At 39.4% G+C, this 14601-nt stretch overlaps 1 protein-coding gene across 1 annotated transcript in view; it reads right to left on the bottom strand.

Annotated features, from left to right (window-relative positions):
* LOC127661844 (ankyrin repeat and BTB/POZ domain-containing protein 3-B) overlaps positions 1–14601 on the bottom strand; it is a 94937-nt gene that overhangs the window by 6286 nt on the left and 74050 nt on the right. The window contains exons 4-11 of the mRNA XM_052152770.1: positions 12553–12705; positions 11848–12013; positions 8951–9040; positions 5995–6096; positions 3078–3171; positions 2831–2966; positions 2511–2731; positions 2028–2206 (exon numbers count right to left, since the gene is read on the bottom strand). Coding sequence (XP_052008730.1) covers positions 2028–2206; positions 2511–2731; positions 2831–2966; positions 3078–3171; positions 5995–6096; positions 8951–9040; positions 11848–12013; positions 12553–12705 — 1141 coding nt within the window. The remainder of the gene's footprint in view (positions 1–2027; positions 2207–2510; positions 2732–2830; positions 2967–3077; positions 3172–5994; positions 6097–8950; positions 9041–11847; positions 12014–12552; positions 12706–14601) is intronic.

Here is a 14601-nt window from a genome sequence, read left to right as displayed (position 1 = left end):
CTTCACGGTTGGGATGGTGTTCTTCGGCTTGCACACCTCACCCTTTTTCATCCAAACATATCAATGATCATTATGGCCAAACAGTTACATTTTTGTTTCATCAGACCAGAGGACATTTCTCCAAAAAGTAAGATCTTTGGCCCCATGTGCACTTTCCAACTGTAGTCAGGCTTTTTTATGGTGGTTTTGGAGCAGTGGCTTCTTCCTCGCTGAGCAGCCTTTCAGGTTATGTCAATACAGGACTCATTTTACTGTTAATATATATACTTGTCTACCTGTTTCCTCCAGCATCTTCACAAGGTCCTTTGGTGTTATTCTGGGATTGATTTGCACTTTTTACACCAAACTACGTTCATCTCTAGGAGACAGAATGTGTCTCTTTCCTGAGCGGTATGATGGCTGCGTGTTCCCTTGATGTTTATACTTGCGTACTATTGTTTGTACAAGCATTTGGAAATTGCTCCCAAGGATGAACCAGAATTGTGGAGGTCCACAATGTTTTTTCTGAGGTCTTGGCTGATTTCTTAGGTTTGATATCATGCAAAGAGAGACTGAGTTTGAAGGTAGGCCTTAAAATACATCCACAGGTACACCTCCACTTGACTCCAATTAGCCAATTAGCCTATCAGAAGCTAATTGGCTAATTGCCTAAAGGCTTGACATAATTTTCTGAAATTTTCCAAACTAATTAAAGGCACAGTTAACTTAGTGTATGTAAACTTCTGACCCACTGAAATTGTGATATAGTCAATTAAAAGTGAAACAATCTGTCTGTAAATAATTGTTAGAAAAATTACTTGTCATGTCCAAAGTAAATGTCCTAAACGACTTGTCAAAACTATAGTTTGCTGAAATGAAATCTGTTGAGTGGTTAAAAAATTAGTTTTTATGACTTCACTGTAAATGTATGCATGTAAACTTCTGACTTCAATTCTATCTGTACACAGATCTAAGGATACTTTCCACTACCTTAGCAAACCTCGCTGTTACATAATACTGATGGAGGGCATCCAGATGCAGCCCAATCCAAAATACATGAGGCTCTGGCTTCACTTCCTGTTCAAATAAAGCAATGTGTACTCCAAAGTCCTCGACTTTAAAGATCACAGGAGAAGTAAGGGGCCTCTCATACAGAAGGTATTATTGCATTCAAAAACAGCTATTTATAATGGAATAAAATGCAGACACTTTTTCATATATTTTTGGAGGCTGTTTCATACATTTTATTATTAATAGACACTGTAGTAGAGAGAGACAGCAAATCAAGAGGACATAAAAGGGAACGGGATAGAAACATGATCCAGGCTAGACTTAAACCCTGGGTCTCCCATCATGAGCACCACAGCTCAATATGTATGCCACAGCTCCAATGTAATCTTCTTTTAATTTAATATAGTATCTAAAAAATGCGGTGCTCATTGCACAAGATGCTGAAAATGGTGAAAGACATCTGTCTAGTACATGTTTACATAGAAAAACAACTAATAGGTAAGGAATAATTTAAAGTCAGCCCGTTGTTATCGCAAAATAAACCACGACAGGGTGATCAGGACCCTGACATGAAGCAGAGGGATCTTGTATAACCCTGAAGGGGTTTATTTTACAATAACAACCAGCCATGTAATAACCTGCTTATTACATGGCTACTAACCAAATAAATAAATAAATGGACATAAAATATTGATTTGAATTGAAATTATTTAATTATGGCAGAAGAAAGTAATCGCTGAATTCAACGCCCGGTGTTTATTTAGTAAATAATGCTCATTATCCAGCTTATTACAAGACTACTTGCCAAATAAAGAAATAAATGGGCAATAACTTGGAAGACTCCTGAGCAGCATGTTCTTGTACTGGTACAGCAGGACAATAGCAATGCCAAGCCATGGTTTCAATTCCAAAGGAACATACATTCTGATAAAATGTTTACCTAGAATCTACCTGCAAGTCGGTTTGGATGAAAATGTCTTCCAAATTAATAAATGTAATGTAAAATGTGTTGTAGCCAGTTTTGCATGTGTGTTCACCTTGCTGGCACGCAGAATCTGGAACATGAGTGGGAGGCCGTGTGTTATGAGCTCCTCTGTGTACTCCTCCTCTTCAATTGAGCTGAACTCCTTCAGCAGACCCTGGATCAGCGGCCGCCGGTGCTGCAGGAAACATGTTCGCAGGGACTCCAGCCAGGTGTGCAGCGTCCAGGGCACCCCTGATACCCATAAAAATACATCATCTGATACCCATAAAAATACGTAAATTGTTCTGTATGTGGCCAGCAATGTGGAGCCGCCTTTAACCTCTTTACAATAGTACATTTTGCATAACATCTACTTTTGTGTATTAGGATAGGCAATTGACAACAACATTTTCATTTTGGTGTGAAATAGCATTATTAGGTACTGTATAATCAATAACAATAGTGATGCTTGCCTTTGAATAACTACTGTATTATAAGCTATGTAAATCGATTCTGCTAGCATTATTTTATAACATTAGGTAGTTTCATCACTGACCTAAGCTTCTGATATCCAACGTGATGTCAACATAGCCATGTTCAGAACTATGATACATCGCCTCTCTCAGAGCTTTGAGTTTGGCCTTCCCTGTGCGGGTTGCATCCATCTTTATGGAACTCCTCTCTTCCATGTCTGATCCCTCCGCCAAGATCTCCTGTAGAGATAGCACATCCGCCTTTCCCTTTTCTGACTGCGACAGCAGCTTGCAGAACACGTTCCTGTGGCACAGGAGAAGTCGATGCAATTTAGCAGGTTTTATTAATAAATTAAGAGACTCCGTGTGTGTGTGTGCATTCAACTAATTACTAATGCATTACCTGTGTCCATGTGCTGCAGCCAGACTGTAGGAATTCATATCTCCGCGTGGTGCAGTGGAGATGCCGTTGCGGTACATGGTCCCAACCATGGGGTCTGCTCCTCTCTCCAAAAGAAGACTGACCAGCTCAAAGTTCCCTACAGCAAACAAAATGCTGAGTTACCTCTTGTGGCTTTTGCTGGCTGATAATACAGTAACTGGAGAAGGAAGTGACATCCTTTTCAAGTCTGCAGTGTGAGCTTTCTTACCAGCAGCGGAAGCTAACTGCAAAGGCGTCTCAGTGTAGTTCTCCATTCCATCCTGCAGAGAGCCCTCCACATTAGCTCCAGCATCCAGCAAGAGCTGAGAGAAAAGGAAGATTAGACAGGAATAGAAAGAGAGTTTGAGATAACCTACTTAAAAGCTGAAGAATTTTTCAAAATATCTCCTATCCCAGCTTAATATGCATAGAAAACTTTAAGTAAGCCATTCATAGGATAATTTTCTTTAAATTTTAAACACTGTGTCTCTGTCGCATTATGAACATTCCTATGTTTGTTTTGAGCGATCCGCTTAGACCCACCCCAACAACATTACTCAACCAGTGTCGTGATTTGGGGTGGAACTATCTCTTTGTTTGATCAACTGCAGGCAAGGGGCATATTCAGAAAATTTTATTGAAAACATTGTTTATTTTTGCCATTCCCTTTGGTGGCGCTAGTGGTGCACAAGTTACATACTTCAGCTTTAATATGTTAATTTGGTCAATTTAAAAATAAATCCTTATACAATTACTATAACTCTGGTCAAAGGTGAAGTGCATAATTTTTCCGATGTTAAAATACTTTCCCCTATTCCAGTTAAATATGCAAAGACAACTATAAATACACAATTTTACCCCCAAAATGTCACATTTTGGCACTAATGAAACATTGCTCTGTTTGTGTGAGCATTCTGACCAGCCCAAACCAATAACATAGGCTCAACCAATTGTGTGAGATCGAGGTGGGACTATCTGCTTGACCCACTAGTAGAAGATGGGATGCGTGTTCGGAAAACCTGTTTGAAAACAGACATTATTTTGTCATTCATTGAGGTGATGTTAGTGGTGCAAAAAAAACACTTAACCTTAAAGCAAATGTTGTCACGGTCCTGTCACTCTGTCAGTCTGGGTTTTTGTGTGACAGGATCATGACATCACTGTTCTATGTCTGTCTTGTGTTTTGTTTTCTGTCTTTGTGTGAGCATATGGCTTAGGTGGTTTCCCTGACATGCGCTCTTCGGTCGGTCTTGTTTCATGTTGGGAGCATGGTGTCTGGATCCTGACTTCCCTGTCTGGTTCGGTTTGGTGTCGGGATCTGGACACTCATGCTCCATGTTCTGTCTTTGTAACGGTATAAGGATGGGCAAGGAGGAGGCGGAAATAGGCTGAACAGTCAACATAAAGTTTAATGGTAAACGTAAACTTAAACCAACACAAAACATAAGAACACACACACAACATGGCCGTGTGCATCTCTCTCGCTCTCTCTGGCACCTCCAGCCTGTCTTTATTCCCCTCTAGGCTGATTAGCCTGATTCAGGGCCAGCCATGTCTCCTCACTGCCTGGCCCCGTCCTACTCCCCATCACATCCTTTTATTGGTGTGAGTGCATTGCGCTTATATTGTCTTGGCTGCATACACTCGCGTCAACCATTTATGTCTGTCTCTCGCGACCATGGCCACGTTTTGCGTTGCTGCTCACAGTTGCAATTTGTCTTCATGTTGTACTGAGGTTCAGTCACTTCAGTCTGTGATGTCGGGTTTATTTTTTGCCAAACTCTCGCACAGGTGTGATGTCTCATCTTGTCGCCTGTTGCGTGCATTGTGTGGTGTTTGCCTCGCGATGTATGCTCAGGCTTTTCTGGTGTGAGAGTGCAAGGCATCACTTTGTTGGCATTGCCATGCATTCTCTCGTCTTATCTGTTGGTTGGCATGAGCACATGTTGCCTTTTGTCTTGGTGATATGCGCTTATGTCATTCGGCATCTGTGTCTTGTGAGAGCATATGGTTTTGTTTTGTTTCTGTATTGCCACATGTCTCTCAGTCTCACTTCGTACCCCGTCTCCTAGTTTGCCCATTATTAGTTTATAAGTTACACCTGCCCTTTCTGTTATACGGATTGATTTCTCTCCATATTTTAGTCTCCTTGTGTATGCTGCCCAGTACGATTTCGTTTCATGTTTCATGTCAGTCCAGTTTCTTGTCTGACGGTTCGATAGGTCCTGGACACAGTTTATCTGCCCCCAACTTCAGTGGGTTTCCAGCCTTGACGGTTTTCCCCTAGGGGTGGTTTTTGTTAATTTTTGCATTTTTTTGGTTTGAATTAATCCCACTGGTTTTTACTCTGCGTTTGGGTCCTGTTTCTCTGCAAACTGTGACAAATGTTATTAAACAGATATTTATCTTTTTTCTCTTTCAAATATACACAAATATACATAACTGATTATTATCACCTTCAGGCAGAAACACGTGAGATCATGCAGCACGAAATGGGAAACAAGCTATGGTAATTAATAATGATTTGTAATGCCTGTCAGCTCAAACAGTAGGTGAGGGTTATAAAAAATAGAAAGTGGTGATATTTGACTTCTATTAGAGGTTGGTCAAACTTTATTGTGGAAACTTTATAGGGCCCAGGCATAAGCCCAAATACTTGACTGTCAAAACTTGTGTCTTTAGGAAAACACAAGCCTAAAGCCACTTGTGTGTGTTTTTTTGTAATGTTTTTGTTTTAAAAAGTTTCAAATATATTCTCACAAGATATTAAGAGACGTACATTGGCAATATTTTTAAATAGTTTACTCAATTTAGTAAAAATGGTCTAGAAAAGACATTTAAAAAGCTAGATTACTTTTTACAGTGTAATGAAAAGCAATTTCTGCTCTGGCATTAGCAGCTCAAACTAGAGTCAGCAGCAATGAACATTTTTAAATAAGCAAACACAAAATGAATCAGAATGATATTATGACTAAATGGAAAATGAGTGAGCACTGAGCACCCCAATTCATGCAGACGTGGTTTTCAGGAGAAAACAGATGAATACAGTACAGGAATTACATTCTGAATCAGCAGAAAACAACTTCACACAATTGTTAATATCTAAATCTGTGCTAAAGCTCAGGGTGGGAGAGAAAGGTCACTACCTGCACCACAGGGATGTGCTGGTGAAGCACAGCGAAGGTGAGAGGCGTGGCCTGCCGTGTCTCTGGGAAGACTGAGGGATACTTGTGCACTGTGTTTGGCACCTAAGGGAGATACAGGGGGCAGAGCAGGGCAAAAATGAGAGAGATGGAGACCTTTAAAGTCCTGTCCGGGGAAAAGCACATGCTGCGCTCAGCTGAAAATATGGAAATACTGTAGGAGTGGCCTACAGTTTGGCCTTTTTGCCTCTTTAGAGGAGCTGTATTCTATATAAATGGCTGCCTGCAGCTTTGGTTATTCAGCAATGTTTGGATATCTATCTATCCATCCATCCATCCATCCATCCATCCATCTAGTATATACACAGGGGGTCCAAAATTAGAGTCCATGTTTAAAATCTTGGATTGTTTTCATTTAAAGAAACAACATTTTGGTATTTTGATAAATTTAAAACAAAGAAAATGTATTTGACGTAAGACAAATAAATATTTAAGATTCTGCAATATTCACATTATCAAATGTAAACCAATTTTTGACAGCACGTTCTTTGTACAAAAGATCAGATTTTCTTGCTTCCATAGAAACAAACAAGATGCTCATCGGAACATTCTCAAATCATGCTGGGAAAATATGGATCACCAGATTTTGCACAAACCCTTTGTTATTAAGGCAACCACAATATTAAATAAATACTATATATATATATATATATATATATATATATATATATTATATATATTCACTTAAATTGCTATGCAGTTAATTTGATTCAGTAATATAAAATTATTAAATTAGAATAATGTGAAAGAGAAGCATTTTCACAAGTAGTTTTTTTATTTATTTGTATTTTATTTTTTTTGTATTTCTTCTCTTATTATAATTTTTCTCAAATGTGTTATTTCAGCACATTTGTATTTGGCAAGTAAAGCTTCTAAATTATGAAGTCTAATGCTCAACAAACCAGACCTTAAGGTTAAATAAACTCAGCAAAAAAAAAACGTCCTCTCAATTTCAACTGCTTTTATTTTCAGTAAACTTAACATGTGTAAATATTTGTATGAACATAAAAAGATTCAACAACTAAGACTGATAAACTGAACAAGTTTCACAGGCATGTGACTAACAGAAATGGAATAATGTGTCCCTGAACAAAGGGGGGGTCAAAATCAAAAGTGGCCACCAGCTGCATTAAGTACTGCAGTCTACTCATCTACTGCATTTCCTCCTCATGGACTGCACCAGATTTGCCAGTTCTTGCTGTGAGATGTTACCCCACTCTTCCACCAAGGTACTTGCAAGTTCCCAGACAACTCTGGGGGGGAATGGCCCTAGCCCTCACCCTCCGATCCAACAGGTCCCAGATGTGCTCAGTGGGATTGAGATCCGGGCTCTTCGCTGGCCATGGCAGAACACTGACATTCCCGTGTTGCAGGAAATCACGCACAAAATGAGCAGTATGGCTGGTGGCATTGTCATGCTGGAGGGTCATGTCAGGATGAGACTACAGGAAGGGTACCGCATGAGGGAGGAGGATGTCTTCCCTGTAACTCACAGCATTGAGATTGCCTCCAATGACAACAAGCTCAGTCCGATGATGCTGTGACACACCGCCCCAAACCATGATGGATCCTCACACAAATCGAAATCGATCCCGCTCCAGAGTACAGGCCTCAGTGTAACGCTTATTTCACTGAGTCCGACCATCATCCCTGGTGAGACAAAACCGCGACTTGTTAGTGAAGAGCACTTTTTGCCAGTCCTGTCTGGTCCAGTGAAGGTGGGTTTGTGCCCATAGGTGACGTTGTTGCCAGTGATGTCTGGTAATGATCTGCATTACAACAGGCCTACAAGCCCTCAGTCCAGCTATTGTGGACAGTCTGAGCACTGATGGAGGGATTGTGCATTCCTGGTGTAACTCGGGCAGTTGTTGTTGCCATCCTGTACCTGTCCAGCAAGTGTGATATTCGGATGTACCGATCCTGTGCAGGTGTTGTTACACATGGTCTACCACTGCGAGGACGATCAGCTATCCTTCATGTCCCCCTGTGGCGCTGTCTTAGGCATCTTACCGTACGGATATTGCAGTTTATTGCCCTGGCCACATCTGCAGTCCTCATGCCTCCATGCAGCATGCCTAAGACACATTCATGCAGATGAGCAGGGACCCTGGACATCTTTCTTTGTCAGTAGAAAGGTTTCTTTAGTGTCCTAGGTTTTTATAACTGTGACCTTAATTGTCTTTCCGCAGGTGCATGTTCATTAATTGTTTGTGGTTCATTGATCAAGTATGGAAAACATTGTTTAAACCCTTTACAATAAAGATCTGTAAAGTTATTTGGATTTTTACAAAATTATCTTTAAAATACAATGTCCTGAAAAAGGGATGTTTCTTTATTTGCTGAGTTTACATACTAATATGGTACCCAGTATGGATCATACGCTAGGACAGTAAAAGACAAATAAAACGTTTTTGATATTGTCAGGATTAAATAATCCTGGTCTCAATCTTTTTAAAGATTTACAGTTTTTTGAGTAGGAGGATGGAATCTGATTTATAACAGATGCAAATTACATTGTCCACACTTTTTATAACACACAGTTGCAAACAATATTTCCTGGCTACACTGACTTATGCCGGTATCATCTGTTAAACCTATTCTATCAAGGTGGAAACAGTGACAAATAACGAGTGTGTTTCTTTGACAGAAATCTGTCTACGCTGTATTCTGGGGCAGAGTCTGGGAGAACTTGCTGATTCATACCTTGTGACAGTTAATTCCTACAAATGCATAACTCCCCCCAGGAAAAATGCATTAGGGGCATGCAAAGCAGTCTTGAGTTTTCTCCTGTCATACCACAACACCAAAACACAAACACTACATATGAGGCACTATGGGGAGGATGGGTGAACAGAATGTCTATATAGGAAAAGAACACAAGGGAAGATGCGTGACAAACCTCACTGTTGATGTCAGCTCCTGCATCCAGCAGCATCTGAACCATGGCTTCGTCACCTCTGACACATGCATACATCAGAGGGGTCATGCCCTGGAAAACATACAAAAGACAAATCATATCATGACCCAGCATATGATGGTCGGGTATGGATGGATAAAGACAGTATTTTTCATGCTTTGATTATGGGCTAATAACAGAAGTTTTTGTTATAAGTGATAATATGCTGAATTTAATTCAAATAGACTGCTTTATTATTTTACATAAGATGTTGGACAGAACCTTATAATTCAAGCCTTGTGTTGATAGAAACCAAACTCCTGTAAAGGTACACTCAAATCAAGAATTGGAAAAAAAGATGACAAGAGTGATCAGCTGAGAAACAAAGGGAATTGCAAACATTTCCACTCCCTGAGCTCAATAATATATAGAGCAATCAGTAATGGAAAGAGGACTGCTGTATTTCCTAAGAGCTGGCTTTGATTAACATGGTCAGCCGTTAAACATTGCGAATGACGAGAAGAACTGAGCAAACCAATGCAAGTCCTGTTGAGGTTCTATACGAAGGGAAAATTTGACATGGAACAAAAGCAGGTATTATGTATTATTTGGGTTATTCCTTTTTTATCAGATGGTTTTATCCAAATAAACTTAAAGTAGCAAAATTTAACCCAGGAGTTGCTTCTCCAGGTTATAGAGGCTGCAACCCTTGATTCATCAGCCCAGATTCTGACCATCCCATTCATGTCGTCTCATGAAATTGGATTTTGCAGCTTTAATGTCTGTTAGCTTAAAGGTGCTGTAGGAAAGGTATGCACAATTTTCCATACTCCCTGAAATATATTAATGAAATAAACAGCAACAATTTTTTGTCTGTGGCCAAGCTCTCGCACGCTTTCTACCTGTCAATCATTTTGCACGTTCTCATAGTATTGTACTTGCAGCAAATTATTGAGGCTTAATGTCATTTTTATGCCATGTTGTTCATAACAGTTGTCAGTTGAGGGCGCTATTTTGATACTTTTTTTTCTGACAGCCGCTTCTGCTCTGTGTCATTCTCAATAAAGCTAATTCGGTATCTTTGGAGTGCTGGGCTTTGGAAACAGGGGATGTGGGTAATCCAACGGCTAAGATTTAGCAAATTCCAGAATGACTACAGCACCTTTAAAGGGATATTCTGGGTTCAATGAGGTACTTAGAATGGAGTTATACACTCACCTAAAGGATTATTAGGAACACCTGTTCAATTTCTCATTAATGCAATTATCTAATCAACCAATCACATGGCAGTTGCTTCAATGCATTTAGGGGTGTGGTCCTGGTCAAGACAATCTCCTGAATTCCAAACTGAATGTCAGAATGGGAAAGAAAGGTGATTTAAGCAATTTTGAGCGTGGCATGGTTGTTGGTGCCAGACGGGCCGGTCTGAGTATTTCACAATCTGCTCAGTTACTGGGATTTTCACGCACAACCATTTCTAGGGTTTACAAAGAATGGTGTGAAAAGGGAGAAACATCCAGTATGCGGCAGTCCTGTGGGCGAAAATGCCTTGTTGATGCTAGAGGTCAGAGGAGAATGGGCCGACTGATTCAAGCTGATAGAAGAGCAACTTTGCCTGAAATAACCACTCGTTACAACCGAGGTATGCAGCAAAGCATTTGTGAAGCCACAACACGCACAACCTTGAGGCGGATGGGCTACAACAGCAGAAGACCCCACCGGGTACCACTCATCTCCACTACAAATAGGAAAAAGAGGCTACAATTTGCAAGAGCTAAACAAAATTGGACAGTTGAAGACTGGAAAAATGTTGTCTCAATTTCTGTTGAGACATTCAGATGGTAGAGTCAGAATTTGGCGTAAACAGAATGAGAACATGGATCCATCATGCCTTGTTACCACTGTGCAGGCTGTTGGTGGTGGTGTAATGGTGTGGGGGATGTTTTCTTGGCACACTTTAGGCCCCTTAGTGCCAATTGGGCATTGTTTAAATGCCACGGCCTACCTGAGCATTGTTTCTGACCATGTCCATCCCTTTATGGCCACCATGTACCCATCCTCTGATGGCTACTTCCAGCAGGATAATGCACCATGTCACAAAGCTCGAATCATTTCAAATTGGTTTCTTGAACATGACAATGAGTTCACTGTACTAAAATGGCCCCCACAGTTACCAGATCTCAACCCAATAGAGCATCTTTGGGATGTGGTGGAAGGGAGATTCGTGCCCTGGATGTGCATCCCACAAATCTCTATCAACTGCAAGATGCTATCCTATCAATATGGGCCAACATTTCTAAAGAATGCTTTCAGCACCTTGTTGAATCAATGCCACGTAGAATTAAGGCAGTTCTGAAGGCTGAAAGGGGTCAAACACAGTATTAGTATGGTGTTCCTAATAATCCTTTAGGTGAGTGTATATATATATATATATATATATATATATATATATATATATATATATATATATAGATTAATTATTGTAAGTACTTTTATAAAATAATAAGCTTCAAATTTCTGCCTTTAAACCCTCCAAAAATTGGCCCCATTCACATCTATTGTAAGTGCCTTGTAACTTCTGTACATTTTTGCTGTTTTTAAAGAAAAGTACGTACGAGTCTAAATAATTTTTGGTAGTAATCAACATTACGCCACAAATGCTGCCAATTGGGCTTAACTTTTATTGAACCCGGAATATTCCTTTTAGGCCATGTATTGTTTATTGAAAAAATTTACTTTTAGGAGATATACACATTTAAATGGTAGAGTATTTCTTTTGATAGAAAACAGACAAAAATATTTCTGACTTCACTCAGGGGCCAATAAAATGCTCTCTCTAGAATAAGAATGCCTCATGTATGTATAATAATGTTGAATCTGCCAATGTTTCTCATTCAAACCTGTTCACTCATACTGTTGATTCCGCCTGGCCCCAGCAAGTTGATGGCCTGGTTGACAAGGTCAGTGCGGCCGCAGTTGAGCATGCGGAAGCCCAGATCCTGCAGGAACTTAGCCTCAGTTGAGGCAGCATCCAGCTTACGTGACACGCAGAAACAGTCATCTGTCCTGGGGCACAAACACATTAACACATTTCTGATGTCTCAGTCCTCTGCAAACAACTTGAGTCACATATTCTAACAAAATTAAACATTCTCCCTATGGGCAAGTCTTTCAATACATTTATATTTTACCAAAAATGTCATCATTTACTCAGCCTCATGTAGTTCAAACCCCATTTGACTGGAACACAACTGGGAGATGTTAGACAGTATGTTAGTTTCCAGTCGACAATCACTTTCAGCTTTCCATTCTATGAAAGTGAAAGGCTCTCATTCTGCCTAACATCTCCTTTTGTGCTTCACAGAAGTTTTGGAACAACATGATGGTGTGTAAATGATAGCAGAATTAACATTTTGGGTGAACCGTCCCTTTGAAACAGTTTTAACACTTTGCTCTCTGCTTATTAGCAATTAAAATGAATTTATGGTGCAATGAATGCCTTATGTGGGGTACACAATGTTTTCCAAACCTAGACTGTTTATGAGCCATCATAATAGGTAGTAATATCTGGTAGTGGGATGTTTATTTTATGGCACGATGCTTACTTCAGCTGGCGGGGTTCACAGTCCACCCCTGGCAGCAGGAGTCTGGCCGCCTGCCGAACATCATCACTATCCACTGAAAAGCTGCGTCGATGCTCTGCGTGTGCCAATGCCACTCTGATCCACTCCATCAGAGGAGGCAGTACTAGAAATGGCCTGCAGGGGGAGACAAAATGTGATTTACCTTTATATATTTAACTAATAGTGCATAAAATTCATTTTCTGCAGTACATAAATTACAATACATTTTATTAATTTTATGTAGAACATAAATCATAAAAGACAAAAAGAGTTACATTTAACCACAAAGCAACTGATTTAATCAGTTTAAATGGCCAAAGTCCTTTCCATGACCTTGAGGAATGAACAATGTGGTAATGGTTTGGCTTCTAAGAGTGTGAGCAGAATCTCATATTAGCAGAGTTGAGCAATATCAACAGTGATGTTCACATGTACCCTGAGAATATATATACTGTATATTCTGCCAAGATTCAAATGTTCAAAAATACTCTCCAAAAATCTACCGATAAGTATGTACTTGAATTGTTTTTAAATGGCATTTTTAAAACGAAAGCATGACATTTCTGTTCCATTATAAACAAAATTGTCAAAATAATGACTGTTTTCCAGCAGGTTTCCCTGACACGGTCTCTGTTTACCATTGGTCATACAAACTCGCACCATTGGTTGTGCCAACGTTGCAATGAAAGGCTGGCCGTTATGCACAAACAAACAAAGCAACATTTTGGTAGCACTGCAGAGACACACAGTGCACACTATTATGCCGAATCACTTGTAGTCGTCTCTGCATATAAAGCTGGGATTAGAGAAAATATATTTACATTGAAAAAGTACACACATTACCTTTAAGATATTTTAAGATAACATTAAAAACTGTATCTACAGCCGGTCAGGTTCCATCAGATACAGAAGTTAGCGTTTTGAACACTGTGCATTTATTTATAATTTGGTATTATTTCATCACATTGCTTTCGCTTTGCAGCGTGTTTCACAGCATTTCACATTTACAGTCCTGTGCATTTCATCATTACTGTGTCAGCTTGAATAAATGACTGCTTCACTTAAGGCAAGAACATTGAGCAACTCTATTACAAAAATACCCTGCACATTCTCTACACTGCAAAAAATGACAATTAATTTCTTTCACAAGATTTTCCAAGACATTTTTTGCAAGACTTTGTGACACAATATGTAAGTGTGTAAATCCAACAAAACATTTAGATTTACATTTATGCATTTGGCAGATGCTTTTATCCAAAGCGACTTACAGTACAGTGCACTTATTACAGGGACAATCCCCCCGGAGAAACCTGGAATTAAGTGCCTTGCTCAAGGACACAATGGTGGTGGCTATGGGAATCGAACCAGCGACCTTCTGATTAACAGTTATGTGCTTTGGCCCACTATGCCACCACCACTCCACTAGCCACATTTCAGTGCATGCTGCCCACCAGCATCAAGAAGTTAAGTAGAATTTACTTATATTTTTACTTTGGAATTTCACTCAAATCTGTGAATAAAGGCTTTTCTACTTTGGGATCAATACTTGAGAACTAATTTCACATATAACAAACAATACTATGTGTAATATATATATATATATATATATATATATATATATATATATATATATATATATATATATATATACACACACACACACACACATGCAGGCCTCGACAGAATCTGTAAACTTTTTGAAAAATTTTCAACACTGATTTTGTTAAAAAAAAAACTGTGGAATTCTGCAGAATGGATTTCAGTACTACAGCTTTATTGACGGCTGAAAGCATTACCAAAATAGGAAAAAATATTTACAGTATATGTTAGAGCTCAAAGGGATAGTTCACCCAAATATTTAAATTGTCATCTTTTAGTCTCAGTCACCATTAACTTTCATTGCATTTTTTTTCCATACAATGAAAGTGAATGGTGGCCTAAACTAACACTCTATCGACATCACGAGGGTGGGTAAGTGATGACAGAATTTTCATTTTCGGGTGAACTATCTCTTTGACTACAAGCTTGAAT

This window comes from Xyrauchen texanus, chromosome 21, assembly GCF_025860055.1.
Source record: "Xyrauchen texanus isolate HMW12.3.18 chromosome 21, RBS_HiC_50CHRs, whole genome shotgun sequence".
NCBI lineage: Eukaryota > Metazoa > Chordata > Actinopteri > Cypriniformes > Catostomidae > Xyrauchen > Xyrauchen texanus.
This window is presented reverse-complemented; position numbering and strand designations above follow the sequence as displayed.